General features: G+C 42.5%; 1 protein-coding gene across 1 annotated transcript in view; it reads left to right on the top strand.

Annotated features, from left to right (window-relative positions):
• Positions 1–18,623: 18,623 nt before the first annotated feature.
• Positions 18,624–23,703, top strand: part of grin2da (glutamate receptor, ionotropic, N-methyl D-aspartate 2D, a) — a 126,492-nt gene continuing 121,412 nt past the window's right edge. Inside the window, exons 1-2 of the mRNA XM_073463685.1 lie at positions 18,624–19,124; positions 21,707–21,844. Coding sequence (XP_073319786.1) covers positions 18,624–19,124; positions 21,707–21,844 — 639 coding nt within the window. The remainder of the gene's footprint in view (positions 19,125–21,706; positions 21,845–23,703) is intronic.

Genomic DNA, 23,703 nt, shown 5'->3' with positions numbered 1-23,703 from the left:
GAGCAGACAGGAGCGAAGTGAAAATGAAATTAGAGGCAGAAAAAGCAGAGAGACGGAGGGAGGGAGGGAGGGCGGGAGAGCATTACGTCAGAAAGCCTTCTGGTTCAAAGCGGTGACATTACTAAGTGATGTTTGCAAAAAGCAGCCAATCTGGCAAAAGAGTGACAGCTTTGGATCGACTGCGTGTCGGTGTGTGTGTGTCATCGTTGAGTCTGCTAGCAGGGGATGTGTTTGAGTGTACAGACTCTCCATACGCGTGTGTTTGTCAGTGGTGGGTGTTCTGTATATATTGGACTGTGCTGCACCTGCTACTGAGACTCACACTTCAGAGTATCCCTCATGTCGTCAGGCTATTTCTGTTCATGAAAGATCTACTAACGCAGAAAGATTATATATAATTATTCAAGTTCTTCTCGGTTCTAGTGCAGGAATCAAAATACTGCCCTGTAACTAAATCACTTCTACAAATAAATACGAAATACAAGATAAACTACCTGGTGTTTGAAACCTCATCTGATCTTATAAGTGCTACACCCCCGTGTTACAGTGCAACAGGTGTTTTCAGTGACTGTGAGAACTGTGAGTTCATTTCAATAATCTGTTTCCATGCACATTTTAAATTGGCACAAAAAAACCAACTTGAAATAAAATGAAAATGCTGGAAATTCAAACAGATATCAATCACTTATCAATTATTAGTCACTGCTATATTAAATAAACTAAATAAATTTCTTAAACTTTACTAAAAATGTACAAAATATTGCCCCCCAAAAAGGATAAAGTATCACACCGAACTGTGTTATAGACCTGCCCATCGCGCCACATTTGGCCTGGTCCTAGCCTAGCCTTCCTAGCCTTCTGATGTCAGTTAGCAATAACAAACAGACAACATCTGGTTATATTGGCAAAATAAAGGCACCAAAAGGACTCGGTTAGGTTCAGGAAATGATCATAGGACTGGAACACGGTTCACACCCAACCAAGACCAGCCTCCTCCTCCTGGCCTTTCTGACTCGTTACACACCATTTATTCTTTGCACCCTCCATCATCTCCTACCTTCATATGCGGGACTGGGCTGAAAGTTGGTGCATTGATAAAAAACAAAGTGCGACATGAGGTCCGTTAAGCATGTGACTTAAATGTTCCTCACTTCAAAGAGGGCACAGTAAGCTTGTTGGGAGCCTGTAGCTGCACTTTCCAAATACTTATCCTGTGTGCACGAAGACGATCAACAGCGCTGGAGATGAGGGTTTATTTTCCTTGATTTGTTTGGGAGGAGGATTTACCCAGGATATATGTGACCGACTGAGTATCTATCCTTTGTAACAACAAAGGGATTGTTGAATCCCTGAAGGGTGGATAAAGTCACGCTGTTGTTATAAAATATCCCTATCTTTTTAAAGAAGAATTTAAAAAGTTGTCGGGGCATAAAACCAAACCAAACCCAGATGCTACTGACAACAACGATGGCAGAGCTGTCAGTGCTGAAAAAAAAGTTTAAATCGAAAATTGAAACAATCGTGACCTTTAAAATGGAAAGTCGAAACACATTTTGACGCTCTAGTACACATCTACCGAGCATTGTTCATATCTGTGAGGTGCCTGTGCAGAGCCTGAGGGAAACTAAAAGATAACACCCACCCCAGGCAGGAGATACAGAAGTATCCACTGTCGTACCACCAGACAAAATTATTAGCAATGTTGTTGAACAACACATTGAATATATTACTAATACACACCAGGACCGGTTACCCTGAAACATTTAATGATCTATAAGAGTTGCTCGACATGATTAATTATCTTGGATGAGTCTCAAATAAGATCTTCAGTCTTTTTGTAGCCTGGTGCTAATTACTAGAGATTTTTTGCAGCATAGTGTGCGTTTGTATGCTTTTACTGTGTGTGTGTTCACAGATGCAAGCGGTGTTTTTAGTGAGGAAAATGTGTGTGTTTCAGTGCCTTGGCATTCATTTGTGCAAGCCCGAGGGGAGCGGTGTGGAGGAGGAGGGGGGTTAATTAAAGAGAGTGAACGGAGTGAGGGAGTGTGTAACGGAGGGCAGTGGAGGCGAGAGGAAGGAAAGATGGAGTGTGTGTGTGTTTGTGTGTGTAGCTAATGTTAAAGAAGTGTGTGTGAGTGTGTGTGTGAGACATTTGGCGAGCTCAGTGACTTGAGGATGATACATTGACACGCGCTGTTTACATCTCCTTACGCTCCTGTACGCCCAGTCAAGGCCTCAGTTGGCTCACTTCCTGGCCCATATTTCATTCACACGCCGAGATGGATGCACACACGCGCGCACACAACGTCTTAAAAAACACAAGCACATACCCAAATGCACAACATCCTTGTAAGTTACCTGCTAAGTGACAAGAGCACGGGTACTTAAATCATCCTCCCGTCTCCGAGGATGATTCGTTTGAGAGCCTGACACTCAGCCCACACGGTTTTTTTGAGTAATGCCGCCACTTCCATTATCCGGGGACAGATGACTGACCTTTAAGTGAAAAATGGTAAATAGTCATTTTCATCCAGCGGCCTGTGGTTTCATAATAAAAAAAAAGTGTCATGTCGATGGCACTCCACCGTCCCCGTGGAGGACATTTTGACTTGCCACAGCAGGAGACGCGCAGGTGGAACTAATACAATTAAAGATGAGTCACTTCCATCGACGTGTTTCCTGTAAGTCAGCAGCTGCAACGTATTTGCATTGGGAAGTATCACATTGGAAGAAGGTTGACGGACAGTTTCTGCTCCCAGAGAAGAAGATCCGTGTCCACTGAGGACTTCTTCCCAGATAATCCCATAAATTTCCCAGATTGATTCTCACATTCCCTCAAAGATGGCCAAGGTGACTGGATTTAGTCTTCTTCTTCTACTTCTTCGCCTTGTTCTTTGTCTTCCTCGTCTTTTTTCTTCATCTTCTTCAACAACAACATCATTTTAGGTTTTTCATTTGGAAGATCACATTGGAAAAAGGTTGATGGACACAAGAAAAAAACAGTTTGTGCTCCCAGAGAAGAAGATGTAGTCGTGTCCACTGTGGACTTCTTCCCATAAATTTCCCAGATTAATTCCCACATTCCCTCACAGATGGCCAAGGTGACTGGTCTTCATCTTTGTCTTCTTCTTCTTCATCTTCTTCAACAACAGCATCATTTTAGGTCTGTTTATTGGCGACTTGCAAACAACTGGTTTTGTTCAAGCTTCACAACCTACACTTTTATTATTCTGTTTACTTTCCCCATCTTCAATTAAACCAACCCCTTGTGTAGCCTAGTCTTGTCAGTCCAAACTCATGGAAATGCAGTTAAAAGGTTCGTGTCCAGATAATGTTTCTTTCTAACAGAAAACCACTGGCAGCACTGGATGTAAGCCCTTGTTTGGCTGAGAGAAAGAAAAAAAAAGCCTCGCACTATGGTAACAGAGGGTTGAATACACAGCTAACAACAAGCTTACAATGCTTAGTGTGATAAAAGCACACAGCACTCACCGACACGTTTCTGTCAGAAAAAAGCTCACAATAGACGTATAAAGCTCCCCCTCCATTTCCTCGGCTGCCAGGGAGACTGGGTGAAAAGCCTCGTCTAATCTAATCTGTGATTGGTCGCCTGAGAAAGATCGACCGTGGCAACACCGGCGCCTTCCTGAAAAGTTCAGAGATTGAAAAGAAAGAAATGCTGTCGTCACCGTGAGGAAGTCTACGTCTGACCCAACTCAGAATAAAGTATAAATACATGTTCTTTAAAAGCACTTTGTATGTACTCACAGCTCCCTTTATGAGCGCAGACTGCTTTTCAATTGAGCACCGTTTCAAGCAGCCTTCAGGGTCGACCACACCGACAACGAGAACCATAAAAAGATCCTTTTTAAAATAAATCGTGGATTCTCAGCGAGACTCTCTCTCATGACGTTACTTTTGTCCTTACTGCAGCTCTGTGACGATCACCAGGATATCTGAGGTTGACTCACACTGAAGTCTGAATAAAACTTCAAAAGACGACAACTTCTCCAAACTTCTCTCCTCTTTTGAAGAAGTGCATGAATCAGTATCACCACTAGCTTTATGTTTATTCCTCTTTAATATAACGCACCACCACCATAGTCTGGAGCTCAAGTGCATTCACTGATATATGACGATGAGACAGTGTGAGCGTTTCAGCTTCTTCGCATTTCTTTTCGAGACGCTGACCGTTTGAATCGACATCAAACGGGCGCGAATTCTGTAAGAAGCGATCCCTCGTTAACAAACACGTGAATATTAGATCTGTTGAACAAAAGCATCGACGCCTGACGAGGGTGTGAAGGAGCTGCAGCAGCAGACTAACAGCACAGTCATGGTGAGGGCTGTCAGGTTACACACAAACACCTGTAATATGACTGAATGTTGCTAGCTGAGCCTGACGGTGGAAGAATGAAGCAGCTGATTTCTTAAAAAGACACCCTTGATCACACACACAAACACACACTGACACACACACACACACAGTTGAATCATTATTTGCAGAGTGTCAGTACAGTTAAGGGACTGCAGCCCCCCCCCCCCCCCCGTGCTCGTTATAAAGCCAGAAGTCATTTCGCCGCGGACGCGCAGAGCAGGACGCACAGCAGGTCGCTGCCTGTAATGATGGTTCGCAGGGTGGATGCTGTGTGCACTGCTGAGGGCTTTCTGCATGTGTGTGTGTGTGTGATGTGTGAGTGTAATTGCACAGTGTGTGTGTGTGTGTGTGTGTGTCCACCTTCATGCTCTGCTTCGTACACTATGTTCATTTATCCATGTCTTTGATATGCTATGTATGCAGGCAGTGTGTTTTTGGTGGTGCAATGTGTGAGTGTGCATGTGTGTGTGTGTGTGTGTGTGTGTGTGTGTGTGTGTGTGTGTGTGCGTGTGCACGTGCGAGCGCAGTAACGTGTAGCCGCAGATTTATAGGCATGCCTCCATGCTCTCCAATGATGTGGGACTGAGCCATGAATCAGCTCAGCCTGTAATGAATTCTGATGGCCCACAGGAGAGGAAGAGGAGGAGGAGGAGGAGGAAGAGGAGGAGGAGGGGGAGGAAGAGGAGGAGGAGGAGGAAGACGAGGAGGAGGGGAGGAAGAGGAGGAGGAAGAGGAAGAGGAGGAGGAGGGGGAGGAAGGAGGGAAAGAGAGGAAGGACAAAGTGGTGATGAAGAGAGACGAGAGGAGGAAGGAAGCACACAGTGGAGCTGTGGGTTCATTGATTGATCGCGAGAAACACAATTCAGTCCTCACATGCAGCGTTCTTTAAAGGGACATTACACCATTTTCTCCCGTCATCACGCCACTTGTATATCTAAACACCAGAGATTGTAAAGTGAGAGTTGCGTTCGAATCAAAGCAGAAAACTGCATCTCCATTTTTTTGCCAGGTTTCATAAAATAAAATAAAAGAAAGCATGAATGAGACGCGCTGGTTCCCACTTAACACAGACTTGAATGAATGTGCCTATTCAGAAAAGCTCTCATTCAGTTCGCTTCACTTCTTCTCAGGTTTCTCTCCACATTGCTGTTGGTTTCCATTCACCGCTAGTCCGAGCTGTATCAGAATGAAATGGAAGAGATGTCTAATCCCTCACACTGCACGTCAAGTTCGGCTTGATCTCGTCAAATCTGACAGGAAATGACAGCGGTTCAGTGATGTGCAGTCAGGAGAGGCGGGAAGGAGGCGCCTCACCAGAGCTGAAGGGAGGCGTTGTGATTACGCGATAGCTGTATCAGTTGATCGTTTCTTTATATTCATAATTCATAACTTTAGGATTTTATTTTTAGTATTCATTATTCATCATTTGGCGTCTTTGATAACACATGAAGCTGCAACCAGTCAGAATAATCGTTTAGAAGTATCGTACGCTCCTTTGGCATTAGAAACCAAGATAAGTACCTTTGCAACTGTAAGTTAGCGAGCTATTTTGCAACTCAGATGTTACTGGTAGTAATCTGTCTGTCCTGCACAGAGTTTAAAGTGTGTACCGAAACACAAAGGATTAACAGGAAAATGATCCATGTGTGTACACGGCCAGCCGGTTCTGACTTCCAACTCCAGGAAGTGACGCTGTAGTTACCCCTCTAGCAACACACTGGACTTTTTCACGTCCAGAGTTCACGTCCAGATTGTGGCAAAGAGTCAAGACTTAAGTAACCTACTGTGAACTGTTTGTCAGCAAGCTTTATATTGAAAGTCTAACCGGATGCTGCATATTACATATTATTGCTAACTTGACCGCAGAGGTAGAGGGTCATTTGAAGCTCAAGGCTACCATGAGGAACCATGTTGCTTGTTGTTGTTGACTGTCTTCCTTCGTTTTCTTTGTTAAAACCATGTAAAAAGTTGATTTTCTCGGGGTGAACTTAATAAAACACAAGACATGTTCATTAAATTTGAATAAAAACAAGATGCTTCACTTTAATCAGAGTGCTTCTGAAGCCTGTTGCTCACCACACAAAGAACTATGGTCCCTGCTGTCCTGCACTTTGTCATCATCAAACTCAGCCTCCTTACCAGGAGTAGTTTGTTGTTCATAAATGAAAGCGCCTCCTAGAAAATAATGCACAAGGGAACATAACCAAGGCAACATTTATGTGTTTCCACAAAACATAATTGACCGACTGCAGCATCGCTATTGTAGTATTGAGTATGTAGACGGTTGTTTCATGATGAAGAAAACACGATGAAAAAAAAAACCCTCATAGTTCCATGTTTCCAAAGAACGACACAAAGGGCTCTACAAGGAAACACGAGCGCTTCACTTGAACAACCCTTGAAAAATCATTGTGACGATGCTAAGAAAAGCAGGCAGAACACAGTGAAGGTAATTCACATGGCTGCAGCACTCGGTGGGAGGATGGAGACGGCCTGTAGTGCCAGCGTGAGAGCATCCAGTTCCATAAAAAAACACATTAAAAAGAAAAACCTACAGTAACATGAAACTCCTGGGCACCATAAGTAGATGTAATTAATACGCGGGGGAGCGGCCACGCTCGCTCTGCCCTCAGAGCAGGAGGCTCAAAGCTCCTGAGGATGTGTACTGTACTCGGCTTTGTGGGTAAGCCGACCTAAATTGATGTTGATTGATCGGAGTGTAGACTCCCGACTGCTCCCTCCTCCCCCACCTCATCTACCCCCTGTCTGGAGGAATATCTCTGCCATTGCATTTCTGCATGTCTTCATCCCACTGCCTCACTCTCCCTCTTCTTCTTCTTCTTCTTCTGCGCCTATTAAACCTCGTCTTTGTTGCTGAGAGACTGTTGATGAAGGCCATTACTTCCTTTTTTCCTTCACAAATCACTTTAACCACTCGCGCACACCACATCACATGCAGGAACATTAGAGAATCGACTTTGCATACGAGCAACACGTGCACCTATAAAGCTTTGTTTGGTGCAGCCGTTAAGCTGTTTAAATGGTGGATTTGAGGCGTTTAAATGCACGCCGTGTGACAGTTCCTACAAAGGATTTTGCTATTTGCTTTTTGCAGATGTTTCAAATACCCCAGGTCTGGTGCATCCCTATGCGTCTCAGGCAGCAGAATACTGATTGATGATCAATCATGCATTAGCAGCCTTCACACAAGCAGAGAGGGAAAAAAAATCCATCTCACCAGCGCTGCAACGTGCTAAACTCTCAATATGCTCCAGCGTCTTCCCCACAAGCAGCCGCGTTCTCGGTGTTTTCTTGCTCTCACCCCTCCGGAGGGTGTTTGTGTAGGATGCATTTTGTTTTTCCAACAACAGCTTAATTTGCGTGAAGGTTTTTGACACACTCTCCTCCATCACCACAGCTGCTCATTCCAGATTCCTCACACTGTTTTTTTGATTAAGGCCCATTAAGCAATCCCAGTCCAACAGACCAGATTATAAAAACCTCAGGCCACAATCACGCTCAGCGATCCCATCTCGGCTTTAGCTAGAACCATTCAAATGGACAGCTCACCCCAATATCAATCATTTATCCTCTCACCTGTCGTGTTATGCAAACATCGAGAGGGTTTTGGTGTGAGTTACATAGTTTTGGACTAGATGGCACCAAAAAGAACATTTGGAAAAACTCAACCACAATGTCTCTTTCCAGAAATGACAACCCGGTTACTCAAGATAATCAATGTGAACAGTTTCATGTAGGAACTATTTTAATGTTATATATATATGATAGTACAGCAAGTAAGAGGTAATATTTATTTTATCAATGGCGATTTTTTATGCTATTTATAGCTGATATCTCCGCAATCAAATAACGTTCACACCAGTTTCACAGTTAAATCTGTTTTAGTGGAATTGCAGAGATCAACAGATCTGCTCTCCAGAGAGAGGTAAACATTTGGAGATCTTTCTCATTAAGTCCAGCTTTAGTAAGCTTTGACGAGCTAATTTGCGCTGTTGAACGCGAGCAAACGTGTTGACAAACCGTCTTAAATAGAAGAAGCTTCATACGAGAGGTGATTCATGGACTTTAGGCAGAAGGAGATGAGTTGTGCAGCTCTCCATGCACATGCAGTTCAACTCTGAGTGATTATGCACAAAGTTTGAAGCTAATACCTTTTGTTATAATGCTGTTTTCGGGTGATTGAAAATTGCAAGTCAGCAACACTCCAGCCAACAAAATGGCTGCCACCCAGGAATGCAGATTTGAACTCATCCAACACCCTCAGACAACTGTTGTTCCCCAACATATAGAAAGCACTCAGTTGCTGCCATTTTGACAGGAATGATGAGATTCATACTGCTGTGGACCAATTTGCTGGAGGTCCAGGAGAAAGATTTCTACAAAGAAGGGATCTGAAATAGACTCATTCTACCTTCAGCCATCAACTTATCAATCAACCCCTTGTAGCTCTGTTGAACCATTCACCTTTATATAACCCCCGCTCTGTGAGGGGAGCATAAACTGATCCATTAAAACAAAATACACACAACAGATTAACAGGAAATGATGGATGCAGGGGTTATTGGAAAAATAAATACACAGATTGACTTTCCTGATGTGTGTTTGCCGTCCTGAGTGTTCAGTACTTGTGTTATTATGGAAAGAAGTTGTATTACAGCCCTGATCACAAAAGGTTCATTGGTAACAGGTGATAGTATCATGATTGGGTATGGGGTAAGGGGCATCCCCGAAAGGTTTGTTCACAATCAAGGATGAGACAAGGTTCAACACTTTGTGAAACACATGACTGTATAAAGGATTTTACTACGTGGGCTCAGGAACACGTCCTGAAACTGTCGGTAGTTACACTTGATAACAACAAGCATCTTTAAATCAGCCGTGACTGAAAGAAAGAGAGTGACAGTGAACATGTCAACAAGCAACGCTGTCTGAAAATCTCAATGTGTTTCATTCAGTACTTTCATTTTAGTGTTTGGTGAGTGCACACTCATCCAAGGCCTCATGCAGAGCCTGTCTTTGCAAGAAAAAATATTCAAAGTTGAAAAAGTGATTTTTAGAGAGTGGTACATGCTGAGGTCGCAGGGGTCAGTGCTAAAGTACTTTCATTTTCACCACTCACAACTCACTACTTGTTGTCGGTTTGAAAGCAGGTGCGGGACAAAAAACGGCTGCTTAGAGGCAAAGAAAATGTTCTTCCACCACTCAAACAGACAACTCTCTGCGGCACACATGTAAACTTTAATCGATACAGAGAAGATAATCTTGTCCTGTGAAAAGATAAGACATCATAAAACAAGATGAGATTTTAATAGCTGATGGGAAAGTGGGTCAATGCAGCAGCAAGATTTGAAGCGAAGATAATTGGAGCAAAAGATAATAAGCAACCTTTATCATCATTGATCAGTCTGAAAATATGTCAGAATGTATTTTATTTAGAGCCTTTTATTTATGGAAAAGTATAAAAATACATGAATAGGTGACATGAGGGATCTAGGCGGCCTGTCAACACCAGGCAACCAGGACAGTGTTTAAATGAGACGTGGACGGTCTTGGTTGAAGCATTTACCGTTTTTCCTCCAAATGGACATCCAACCACTGAAGGCAGAGAGCGTGCCAGTACCTTGCCAGCTGTCTGGCTCGGCTGTTTGGCAGCCTGCAGCGCTCAGACTGCTTCTCCGTTCTCTTTGTATCCAAGGCTGATGAGTGTCAACAGCTTGAGCCTGCACAGAGCGTACAGCCAAGGCCAACAACATGACTAATGGCTGGTATTAAGGCTATGTAGCATAACAGGTATGATTCACATGCAGGCTCTCTGTGCAACCCTTCAGCCTTCATTACATTTTCATCTATAGCGGCTCTGACGCTGGTCACATGAAAACAACGGGTGCAAACTTTTGTTATATTTACAGTGTTCTTTCTGGGGTTTATTGGTAAAGTATGAAAGTTCTGATTTTGTTCTGTTTTGTTCTCATATTGACCCAAAAATTGCCAAAACATCGATATAAATACAATTGATTTTATGTATATAGATGGAAACTTTATAGGGTCGGTATGAAGACGGAAACAGTCGATATTTGTTGAGATACAGTATGTAGAGAAAATAACATTTAAATTGCATATATTCAATAACACATTGCAAGACCATTACATATTACCGTATATGAAAATATGTTTTTCCATCACATAGTCCAACTAGAGACATCAAATAAAAATCAAGCACAGAGGCACAGTATCATGCTGAAACTGGAAAAACACTTTTGTTTCCGATTAATTTGAGCTTGAGTAGCCGACTGTAGTCCAAACCAAGAAAAACAGCCTCACACCAAGTACACAAATACTTGAAGCTGCAGGATGTTAATGCTCCACAGACAAAGCACCAGGGTCTGCGTGCCCTCAGCCAGCAAAGCAGAGTAAAGTCTTCTGACCACCAGTCTGAAGTCTGGAGTCTGTTTCATGAATGAGGCATTCAGGTACGCTGTGCTGAATGGGAATCTTTTAAAGTGCATATTTTGCAGGCCTCGGAGCCATCCCCTGCTCCTCCGACAATCCAAAACTCACCTCTTCAAACAGGGCAGCCTAAAGTTCAACGAGCTGATGAGAAATTCAGCAACCTCATGGTGAGGGGTGAAGAAAAAAATCCCATCATCCATAGTCCTCAGCATCAGTCAGCTGAGGCGTGAAGCAGTTATGGGAGTCGCTGCAGATCTTGTCTCGTCTTGATCTTCCATTCTTCAACATGCAAATGCTTCAGTTGCACCTTTGCGTTGAATTGAGCCAGACGTCTGTAGCTGCTCAGCTTCTGAAATTCTTGGATCAGTATTGAGTTATTATGCTTGTTACACAGGGAATATGCCTGATTACATAGCAAACACGTGTTCTTTGGCATCACTGAGCCATTTATGTGTCCATGAAATGCTTTTTGCATGCAGAGAAAGTAAAGCCATTTAATACTGGAATGGAGTATTTTAAGTTTGCCACCGAGGAGGAACGTACTGCTCCGTACAGTTCTTACAGACTGCCTTCTCTCTCTGCGTTAGAAGAGCTTTGACATCCTTGAAATAGGTCAAGACTGCAAGATCTCCTTATTTCCTAATGCACCGGTTCAGCTGTTTATAGAAGAAATTACGTCCTCGGTTTGCTTGTTTTGCTGCATTTTTCATTCAGCGACCCTGGAACACAGATAGTTGAGGAGCCTGTGGAGTAGAAGGCCTTTATGTTTCATCCCCATATTATTCTGTGAAAAGACATTTATTAGAGGAGTGACCTTTAAAGAAATTTAAAAACTTGACTGCTGATGCCAGAGTGTGACTCAGGTCTGGAGCAAACTCGCCCACCTTGAGACCTCAGGAATTGGCAGGATTTTGAAACCAAAACCAGGTTTTTTGTTTGAGTTTCATCACTTTCTGCATTCTTGTGACTTTTAAAGAATGAATTTACAAAATTATAAGTTCACTGCAACTGCATTTTTACGTTAAATACAGACATACAGGGAATATGCAGAATAATAAGTTAGGAATAAGTGAAGAAGATGTAGAACATTTCTGTTTGTTGAGGTTGAACTTTCAATTTCTCTCTTGTCACAACTCTGTTTTTATTTGCTGCTTAGGGTCAGGCACAAAAAACACTTGGTTTGGCTTAAAATACCTGTTTTGGTTGCCAAAATCACAGATGGAGATGGTCCAACCTCCAGTGAGAAATAGATGGTTTTTTAAACGGGGTCCGCAGGTGTCCTCAAAAATGTCCAGTGGTGTGACTCAAACTGCAGTCGACCGTTTGGCAGCCTCGTTGGCTTGTAATGATGCCCCCACCATCCCCTCCACCTCCTGATGAGAAAGGTGGCTATTAAGCATTAAATGTGAACGTGATATGCCACAATTGGTACAATGTTGGATGTTTCTGTGGTTTTAAAATGTTAACTGATGTTATATCCAGGCCACTGGGTTGGTGCACGTCACTCTCATATGTCTGTCGGCCTCAGTGCGACCCCTGTGATCGAAAAATGATGCGACAGATCTTTACAAAAAGCTTGACCCTTTCCCTTTAAGTTCTCCTCTTCAGGTCATTGAGTATTTCTTTCTCTTCTCCAATACTCTGTCAGTCTCTCACTCACTGAGGAGCAACAATAGACTACACGCTGCACAGTGCCAGAAACAGGTTGTGATAACTCAAAAGGTGTGAAAACAATTTCGTAAATCAGGACAAATACAGGAAAATGAATTCCCCCGGAGAAAACCGGGAGAAAGGCAATGAGAGTTGGCAAGTATGGCTTCGAGAAAAGTTTCTATTTGCTGGCAGGTTCTTGGCACTGGAAGGGAAGACTTCCTGCACGCCTCGTTTTGTGCTCCAAAACACCACCACGGTATCTTCACAGGCAGCCATGAGTACTGTTTACCCTGAGCTGAGCAGAGCTGCAGGTCTTTGATTTTCTCCATATTGTACATGAACAATGAGCGCTGAGTCACCCCGGCTTCTGTCAATTCCTCCCGTTGAGAAAAACATATTGCTCCTTCTAAAGCTGTCATTCACTTCCACGATCCATTAGATTTTGCCCTTTCCATCACTGACATTATTGCACATGAGTCCGTTTTTACTTCAGCGACAGAAATCACAATTTCTCTCTCCACAGTAATAGACCAGATTGCTGTCTTTCTCTTGCCGTTATCGTCACTTTGTTTCCCCCCAATTTCCCAAGTTAAAGCTGAAAAGACATTTCAAACCTTTTTCTTCTGGAGGTTGATGAAAACTTTGAGGGAAACTGCTGAAATCACTGACACAGATGAGGTTATTTGGAGGGAAGGTAAAAATACAATGTGAACCTACTGGGACTGAACTTGTGAGACTCATGGTTATTGAAAGTGTTCAAGATACAACTGGAACTTTCCTGCTCTCATTTCCTATCGCTCAGAAAATCTGTTCCTATAATTTAGCAGTTCAATACTGCACTGATATATAGATTGAAAGATGTGATCGACTAGTACAGTCCACTCCTCACAGTGAGGGTTGTAAGAAATATTAGTAACTACTGTTTAGGACATGGGTCACCACCGATTTCAAGAGCCCATATTGGTGCTCTTGAGGTATGTTAAAGGAACAGTTCATCCAAGAATGAAAATATCAACTCACCCCTATGGCGACTGAAAGTCAGTTAAAGTTTCGTAGTCCACAAAACATTTCTGGAGCTTTGCAGGAAAACAGCAATGCAGCATTCTCCTAAACAATTGAAATAGATGGGGACTGCTTTTAAAACGCTACAACTCTACCAAAAAGAAACTTGTCTGGTGTAATCCAAGTCCCTGGAAGCCCTGAACTCCCAATTTTTTAACTCCCCAGCTACTTCAGTTTTTTTAGGAGAACGCTGTTTTGCTGTGAAACTCCAGAAATGTTTTGTGGACTACGAGACTTCACCAAACTTTCCATTGGCATGGGGGAGAGGAGGCAAAGACTGAATTTAAATTTTTGGATGAACTTTTTCTTTAAAATAGTATCTAACGCTCAAGTGTGTCATTTTTCAATGTGTACCCTTTATAGTGATGCTTGTACTGTAACAATATAGAATAATATGTCATCTATAGAGTCAAGATTTTCCAATACCAAGATTGGTATTCAGACCGAACACCAACCCAAAGTGTTGGTGTTTGACAACCTGCGAATCAGAAATAAACCACCTGTCTCCAGAATCAACTTTGCCACCTTTTAGAATTACTTACTTGACTCTGTGTTTTGGCACTCTTTACTTTATCTTGGTAAATCGAGCAATTTCCGTTGAAGTCGATAGGTTCCTGTCAACTGTGCGAAAGGTTTCTGAACTAAACGCCTTTGAACAGTGGAAAAAAGTACAAGGAGAGATAAGAGAGAGACAAAGAGCTTCTTCAGGACAGCTAATGAAGAAGCTGTTCAGATAAGATATCTTGCAACACATTTGACAGCTATGTCCTGCCTGTGCATAGTATTTAGACGATGTTGCTTGTCGGTCTGGTCCTCCAGCCGCTGAATCTTTTCTGACACATGATGTGACATGTACATCAGTCGGTTGTTATATCAGCCTTGTGCTGGCAGAGTGTGTGTTGAAAGATGAAGTTGGTTTCATGAAGTGTGCAGCCACATTGTGTGTATGAGTTCACTCTCATTCAATAGTACCCGACGATACAAAACCACAAATTGAGCACAGCTCTTCAGCAGTGAAAGTTGCTTTCATCAGCTGTTTCCATTCATGCTTTACAAGAAGAGTCTCTTTCCTCAGCTGTGTGAATATCAGCTGACTAACAACGTCGGATCATATGCGTGTAGGTGTACAGAATGGTCATTACTGCCTGACACATGCTCATGCCAACAGTTTTTACTGCCCAGCTCCTTCCATAACCCCGACCTCCTCCTTATGAGTCACTATGAGATTTTAACATCCTCATACGACTCAACATGTCGTTGCCGGTGACTCCCAAATATCACTGCCACCAAAACAACGTTATTGTTGCAGCCTATAACATAACGTATACTGTATAAAGCATCCTCAGAAGAGCTGAGCAGAGTAAAAAAAAAACTCTCTCCACTTCCTCAACAACTTCTGTTGTGGAGGCACCCTCAAGCAAGATGGTTAACCCCGAACTGTTAGCAGTCAGTAGGTGTTTGTGTGAGTGCTGGGCAGCTCCCAGATGTGTGAACGTGTGGAACCCTTTAGGCTACTGCAGCTTCCAACTACACAGACGTGTTCATGGTCAAGTTCCCCACTTAAGGTAACTTAAACTCAACAGGAAATCTTGTTTTTGCTGAGCTCCAGTGGTTAAAGTTCTCACTGTGTAGAAGTGATGTAGAGGTACATACCCAGGTTACGGTCGGTGCACTTTCACATCGTTGTTACATGATAATGATGGTGATGATGATGGCTCTTTCATTATTACCTCCGCCTCGGATGTTATGTTTTCCCCAATGACTGTTTGTTTGTTGGTTGGTTGGTTTGATGGGTCTCGACCAGAATAGACCCGATTAACTTTTAGTGTGGATCTGTAATAAGGGGACCGATCCAGGTACTGTTTTCTGGCTTTCTTTTATATTGCAAGAAGGGAGTTTTTCAACATTTTCGTCAAAGGTCCTATTTGTAAGAAAAGTAGATTTTTGAACTCATCAAACATTTATGCTTTGGGATTGTAGGACGGGTCGGCCGGCATCTCAAAGTGCCATTTTTCTGACAAGTTGGGATTGAGACTGAAAAATCTACTTTTCTTACAACTTTACTTTTCTTTATTTTATGTATGAATTTTGCTTGAAAAATCTGCCTTATTTAGGTGTCTGGTATCTATTTGTCCAGTTGATATGAGCTTACAAGACACCATACATTGTATATTAACCCAATTTTGATATCCATCCAGCCTCTAAGAGATAACATTCAGGACTTCTGGTGTTGCAAGTTGATAACCCGATCTGGGTGCAATCGCCGATGATAGCCAATCGCTTCCAGTATTGCATTCAGACCTATGCCTGCTCAAATGTGATTGGTCAACACTGTTCAACAAGCCCACACAATTAAACAGCCCACACTGCCTTTTTTTTTACCATTGTAATTACTATTAGTAAAAAAAAGTATCAAAGAAAACTCAATCTTTAGATGATTTGTACATGTCAACTGACTAGACCAAACAAAAACAAATTTAAAGTTAGTTTCTTAACTTTGAGATTTGAATTATCAATCAAGATGATCATCCTTCACTTACATCCTCCTTTGAGAAAAGAAAATGAAAAGGTTTCATCATCTGCATATAGACTGATTTAATGTTGTATTACAGCTAGTGGTGATATAATTGCAAAAAATATACTTTCATTTGAAAGAGTGAGAGAGTTAATTCCCTCAACAATCTTCATACTTTGCAATTATCTAAAGTAATTGGCAGTGCAGGTTGGCTGTGCAAAAATAAAGCACCAGCGCAAAATATTCACTGACTCCTCTGTGTTTTAATAATGTAGACTTTAAATCAAATAATCGAAACAAGGCAGAGCCTCTTACATTCACATTCTACACTTTAAGCTTAGGTCATGAAGAAGAATGACTTTATAGCGTGTGCAGTTACATCATCGTTATAAGCAACCAGTTGGAAATGAAGATGAGAATCATAAAATCTCTACAGGATTCCTGTTGAAACATACAGTCAGCCGGGTGTGGAGAGAATTTGTTGCCGAAATTTCTTGGTTGTGATTTTATTTTCGGTGCATCTTGAGCTCAGTCAGAACATTTGGAGTTGGCGATTATGTCAAATTGTGCACAGATTGTTTTCCATCCCCGGGAATCGTTATATACCGTAGTAAGAGTCTCATTGTTCGGACTCACACTGCTTGTCCTGTTGAGTCTCTGCTGCACACAAACACTCTCCACCTCCCTCTCTCTCAGTCTCACTCTCATACATATTCAGGTCTCATTTTGTTCCCTTTTCGCTCTACCTTACAAACACACACTGCACATCTGTCCTCCGGCTGCAGCTGAACCTACACTCCATCCACGCCTTCCTTCATCTCCTATCCCCTCATCACCTGCAGGACTTTCTCTGCTTCTTTATTCTGCCTGTACTCACCACTTTACTCTCTGTGGTCCTGCTCCTGCCTGCTCCTCTGGGTCCATCTATGCGCTGGCGTGCTGCGACTCAGACCTCAGACTGAGCCGGATTGTGGAACAAAAAAAAACACATTTTCAGAAATGAATACCACCATTCTGAACTTCATCTCTCAGAGGATGTGACCTGACCCGCATACTGTCCTCTTTTTCTCTTCTGTTGACTTCTTCAGCCAGAGACACTCGCTGTGTCTGAATACTATACTACACACAATAAATGTCCACGAGTTGAACTAGTTTTCATTTGCTGTATATATTTACCTTTGTATTAATTCTGCTATTTGACTTTTAAATGTATTTATTCATGTATTAATATCTGTATTATTTCTTCTTTTGCATTTTCCATATTTTTTCTTCCAAAAAAAACATATTTCACTATGATCTATTTACATTTCTTTATGCATTTCTGCATCATTGTGCAAACGACTGCAAAAGAGTGTTTGACTTAAGTGAAATTTCTACTATATTCACATCGTCCCATGCCATTGTTCCCATGGCCCATTATTCGGAAACCCAAAAACTTTGGGTTTGTTGCCATTATTATAATAATGTTAATTTAGGGTCGGTGGTTCGGTGCAAGACCAGAATGACAGCCTATCAAGGGCAAAACCCCTGCAGATTCAGCACCACGGACAGCGCCGACACACAGAGAGTGTGTTTTCAGAGCAGTGGCCCTTCATTTTACAGGATAACAGGTTGTTGGACAAATGGACTTTGGAACATTTGTTGGATTATTGGGGTTTCGTAGCAATTTAGCCAATCTAGCATAGTATTCATTACACCTGACACACAATAAGAAACCATTTGAAACTACTTTTACCTCACAAACCCCCTCATGGTATCACTGTCCCGGGAAAAAAAAAGGGGGCTATTTATGGGAAAAGATGCATCCTGTTGCTCTGCAGACTCACACATTTTCCCCAAATACTGAAGCTATTCATATCGTCATTTTCTGAGATCATGCCAAAGGTTAATTCTGACACCTCGGTAAGATTGAAGGAATAAAAAGCCACCGTGCTCCTCTCGAGACTTCAGACCCATCTCGTATTTACAACATCATCACTGTGTTTAAAGTACTAATCCGCGAGATCCTCATTTTGATTCTGAAGACATCTTCGTTGATAAACAGTAATCGCTCTGAAGTTTGTGCACTGCGCTCCAACAAATCCTTATCTGTTAACTTTTAGAGTTGCCCTGTTTAATCCTTCATGTCAGCAGGATTTAATTATTAGGAAAATAAACACAATTAAGACGTCTGAGCATACAGGGATGAGTAGGTGCAGTTTGTGTCATTTATTTACACTGTTAACTGGAGAATTGTGCTTTATAACAGCTACATTAATCACCTGTCTCACTCCAGATAACTCCCACACACAGATATATAACAATTAAAAGAAGTGACTGTTTGAAACTCATCTGATGAAATGTGACGGCAGAATGATGACGCAGTTTTTCCTCTCCTCTGTCTCTCCAGGGTCTCCTGTCCTCATCAGGTGAAGCACTGTGAGCCCCTCTCCTCCCTCCCTCCTCCCCCACAGACGTCACCCACTACCCCAAAATCCCTGAATCCCACCTGGCCTCACCTGCCAAACCCCATCCGACAGCTGCCACTGGCCCTCCCTTTACCCCATGGTGGCCCCAAGGCCCGCCCTCTCACTGCTATTGGCTGTCCTGGCCTGCACGGGGCCTGCACGCCCCTCGCCCCCCCTGCTGCTCCGGCCCCGGGAGAGAGAGAGGGACTCTGGTGGCGTCAACATCGCTGTGGTCCACTCGGGCTCCTCCCTGCTCCCGGAGACGGTGGTGGTGGGAGGTGCGGGGGTTGGTGAGCCGGGGTCAGGGCCGGGGTCAGGACCGGGGTCAGGGCCGGGGCCGGGGCCGGGGCCGGGAAACGGTCCGGGAGGAGGAGGAGGAGGAAAGGGAGTAACAGATTCAGCTTTTCTGGAAGGAGCGGCTGCGATGGCCTCGTTTTCCTCCTCCTCCTCGTCATCCCTGTCGCTGGCTGCGCTCGTGGGGGAGACAGTGATGACGCCATCGGGACAGGCCAACGTCATCTACCTGACTGTGAATGAGAGCAGCCCAGGCAGCCTGCTTCTGCAGCTGTGTGAGCTGCTAGCCACCACGCCACTGCAGGTAGACTTCATACAACTTACACCTGTCCAAGATCTCACTGCTACATTTATTCAAAGTTTGTAAAAGATGACAAAGATCAACATTTAAAAACTCTAATAATGTGCATAATGCATTGGCTGTATATAAAAATGGACGAAGCCAAAACATCAACTTTTCTCCCCAAAGATGGTTTCTGTCATTTTAAGTAGCTTGTCATGCTGATGTACGTTCAGCTGTTCGGTTGTATTTAGTTATTTGATGCTATAAAAAGGGGGTAAAACATGATGATTGACAGCTAAGCCCTGCTCATGAAATGAGCTGGCAGGATCTCCATAACCACAGCTCCAGCCCTGATCGCTACTGCACAGACTCTGGCTCTTAATATGTCATCAGCACAGTATGGCAGCGCTCATATCCATTATATTTTGGCTTCATTTTTTGCACAGTGAGAGGAAGTGGAGATATGTCACCCATCGTTATGTATGACTACACAAAAGTCACAGTTTAGTATGCACCTCTGTGTCAGGGTCACGATTCAGTACATATTCAGTACAGAACGGAGAATAAAACAACATTTTTGTCATTTATTTTGAATGAATGAAGACGTGCCATTAATCTTAAGGCACTAAAGCTCACACTGTCAATAAGAAAAAGTAAATTACAAATGGCAGTAATGCTCCATTGTAACACACAGACATAGTAGCAGAGTTCAAGCACTTCGACCGGTGCTTAAATTCTGTATTTTGTACAGTTGGGTACAGTCACATATCTGCATAAACACTTCTTTAACATTAGTTATTGCTTTGCTTCTGGTGGTCAGGACCAGCAGTGAGAGGCTGCCTGAACACTGTCGTAGTCTTGTTTCACTAATTGAGACTTTCAGGTTATGACGTTTAAATAATGATGCACGTTTGAAGTGTTTTCACAAACACACCCAGCTTCAGTTCAACAGCGTTTTTATCCAGTCCCCTTAATTCTTGTCCGTTTTTGCTGTAACTAATCGGGAAACCGTAACGCTCCCTTACAGTGGATTTAGACATCATGGGAGGATTCACTCTGATCTCTCTTCTGTGTTTGCATTTGGATGGCATCGACGCTACATCAGCTTGACTGACTGGGCCAAGCCAAATAGCATGCTAGTGCTTACTGACGACAAGTAATGCACTGAACAAACTTTCCACGTTTAACTCTCCTTCATCACTGGTCCTCAGGCCCTGCATGTTTTAGATGTTTACCTGCTCATACACACCTGATTCAAATGATCAGCTCGTCACCTAGCTCTGCTGACACCTCATAACGACCCATTCAATTGAATCAGGTGTGGAAACATCTAAAACATGCAGGGCAGTGACCTGTGGACCAGAAATGAAGAGCACTGCTCTAGAGATTCATCATATTGTTGTTGCGAAGGGTTTGCTTTTTTTTGTTAATTCAGCTGTTTTACCAAAATGCAAACTGCCCTTTATTTATTCATGTTCATGTTCATTGTCCTTTTTGTTCATCTTTTCACTCATTCATTCATTCATTCATCGTATAAGAGGAGCAGATCTGAGCCTCAGCTGTGAGAGCTGCATGTGATGCTGACAGAGGTAACTGAACGCACCACTGCTCATTCATTCACTCATTCATTTATTTCTTCATTCATTCTTATATGATGCATTTACATTATGTATGTATCTGTTTGTATGGCCTGTATGTAGCTGTCTACTTGTTTCCATAGCAGAACATCATAACTAAACATCTAAGATCATGTTTGATATTAACTCTTTACAGTAACACTTGCAATCTTATTTCCAGGTCCTGTCTATTTGCATATCAAATGCTTCCCTGCGAGAATTGAGCTGTCAGCTACACTTAACTTCAATTTGCTTCCCCTGAATTGCAACAGGAAAACAAGCGTTAAGTCATCAAGCCAGCCTCAAATCACGATCGCTCCGCCTCGTGTCATTACAGAAAAGTAATGGCAATTGCCAGAACTGCACGCGTTTATCCGTAATGTATTACCGCCGCTGACGGATCTTTCTTGAAAAGTAATCACGTCAAAATTACCAAAAACATTCATCCGAAACTCTGCTCGTTTGCAGCATGTTTCCAGCATGTTAGTGAGCCCATGTAGGAGCTGAGGTGGCCCATAAGCCAGGAGCTTATCTGTTGTTTCTGTGGTGTAAAGCAGCTTAAGCTGTACAGCTACAACACACACTCTTCTCCTGACAGGATGCCAGTCCACTGCAGGGATTTAACTCCGATTTTATCTCTGTGAACATTGATTGGCAATCAAAGCAGCCCAACAGTCCCGTTTGGTAAAAGCCTCCAACGGTTGTTTCATTACTTCATTAAACTCTTTAGAAAGAGTTTCTTCAGATATTTGTTAGTAGGGTAAGAAAATAAAGTCTTTTACTAGAGTGAGATGTTGAACGTGAACATACACGTTGTCCCAGGTCATTTTGATCACTTGTTCAGCCTTTAATTTATTCTCGTGGTGCGTAAGAATAAAAAGAAACTGCAGCTTTGATGAATAACAGAAGCTTATGAAATGAGTCTGATGTAATGCCTTTTGTGTGCGCTGCTTTTGTTTCATTGTGCGACCTGGTTTTTACTCCCAGGGTTTGGTGTTTGAGGAGGAGAGACCGCCGCCGCCGAACCGCGCCCCTCTGGCCCCCATGCTGGAGTTTGTCTCCGCCCAGACGGGGGTTCCCGTGGTCGCCGTAGGGGGAGGAGCCAGCCTGGGACGAGAGCCACAGGTAAAAAAGAAATTGGATTACTTAACGTTGCATCATCAAGCATTTTTAATTTAATTTCATTTGGACTAAAGCAAGAATATCTGCGGCGTAGAGGATGAAACACGGACTGTAAGAAATAATGAGCCGTGCGGTTGAAGATTTACCTCCAGACCTCCACTGACCTCTCTGAAATGGACATACTGTTTCAGTGGAATTACAAAAATGTTCACCTTTTCTTCTATTTCAATGGTTATTATGGTTTGGATATGGTTGGAAATGTTGCTAACCATTATGGGGTACACTGTGATAGATCCAATCGTGTGCATTTCTGTCAAAATTGGACATTTTGTCCCTTTGTAGTTCTTTAAAAGTTGGTAGAAATTCATGTGTTCTTGAGTCCAGTAGTGGATGGAAACCGTTTCCTACTGCACTGATTTCTCATGAGACTTACACTCTTGACAGGGCATGTTTATAATGAATATTTAATTTGAATTATAAATAATTAAGCTTTCATTTTCAAACGAGAAACAAAGGCTGGAATAATGCAATTCCTTCAAAGTAAAAGCATCATTAATTAATTTTATTTGACCAATTAGGGGCAGTGGAACAATCTGTAAACACAATATTAACATATTAGGATTTCAGTTGATGTGGTGAACTTGTTAGCAGCTTGTTAGCCTTTTTACAGATCTATCAGACATGGAGCTACAGTAACAATAATTATATTTGTGCATTAGGCCATGTTGGTCCTTTATAGTCAAGTTCGACTGATTAAACAGCGACATAGGACATTTAAATATTGATATTGGACCATTAATCTTTTTTCAGCCTTTAAAAGTCCACTATTGGTTGAAATTTACTATATCGTTCAGTCTGATTTGCAACTTAAGACATGGGAATGGAGTTGGAGTCGCATTGAGATTGATTCAGATTTCAGTCAATGCACTCTGCCTCTTTTGCGCTCTCCACATGGACTGTTTACCTGCATGCAACCAAAGCTCAGTTAAGTGGGGTGGGTCATCACCACTCAGACTACAAACAGACACCAGAATGCTTCAGACACCAAAATCCAAAGTCCTTTACGTACAGACTCTGCTTTCATATGCAAATATCTGTTTATAGGGGTTAGTAGGAAATGAGCAGAAGTTACTCTAAACTGCACACATTAGGTTCCCACCATAGCGTTGGCACAGACTGGGCTCCTCTTTCCAGACATTACTCTGCACAAAAGTGAACATATCAGCTCTGGATGTGACAAATGCTTTAGGCCCATGAGTAGAATTGATGTGTAACAGTTGCTCTCTGCCACAGAGCACTAAAGCTAATAGTTTCGGTACCAGAAAATAGAGCTGAGTGAAGAATCTGTATTTTATTTCGGACTGAAGTCCCTTGTAGGATATAGTCAATTTCTAAATGCTAAAGATATCAGGAAATGTGCTGCTCTGACCTCGTCTCTAAGCAGTAATGAAGAAGAGGAAAATGAAATTTTTGTCAGAATTGCTCTAGTTCTGTCACTGCTGCTAAGCTCATCAGCATCAAAACGACTGAGGGGAGGATGTGTCGGACGTTTTCTAGTGCAGCAGAAAAGATGTAACAGTAACTGCAATCAACATATTTTTACATTTCATCAACTTTATCATTTTTGTTTTTCAAAAAAGGATCAAAACCAGAGTTCCGTGTCAAAACCCACAATCCATTTAATCAAAATGGCTGATGTGTCACCTCGTTTTTAAATGATCTGCTCGCCCCATTGTTACACACTAATTAACGGGTATCAGCGCTTCAAGTGGCTAATCTGTGTGTGACAAAAGGTAATGTTTTGCTGACAGACATTAATGATAAGTAGATCAAGCTAACAAAGCGGTTTAGCGTGACAGGTG

This window comes from Pagrus major, chromosome 3, assembly GCF_040436345.1.
Source record: "Pagrus major chromosome 3, Pma_NU_1.0".
Taxonomy (NCBI): Eukaryota; Metazoa; Chordata; class Actinopteri; order Spariformes; family Sparidae; genus Pagrus; species Pagrus major.
The sequence above is the reverse complement of the archived record's forward strand: the minus strand, read 5'-3'. Positions and strand labels throughout refer to the sequence as shown.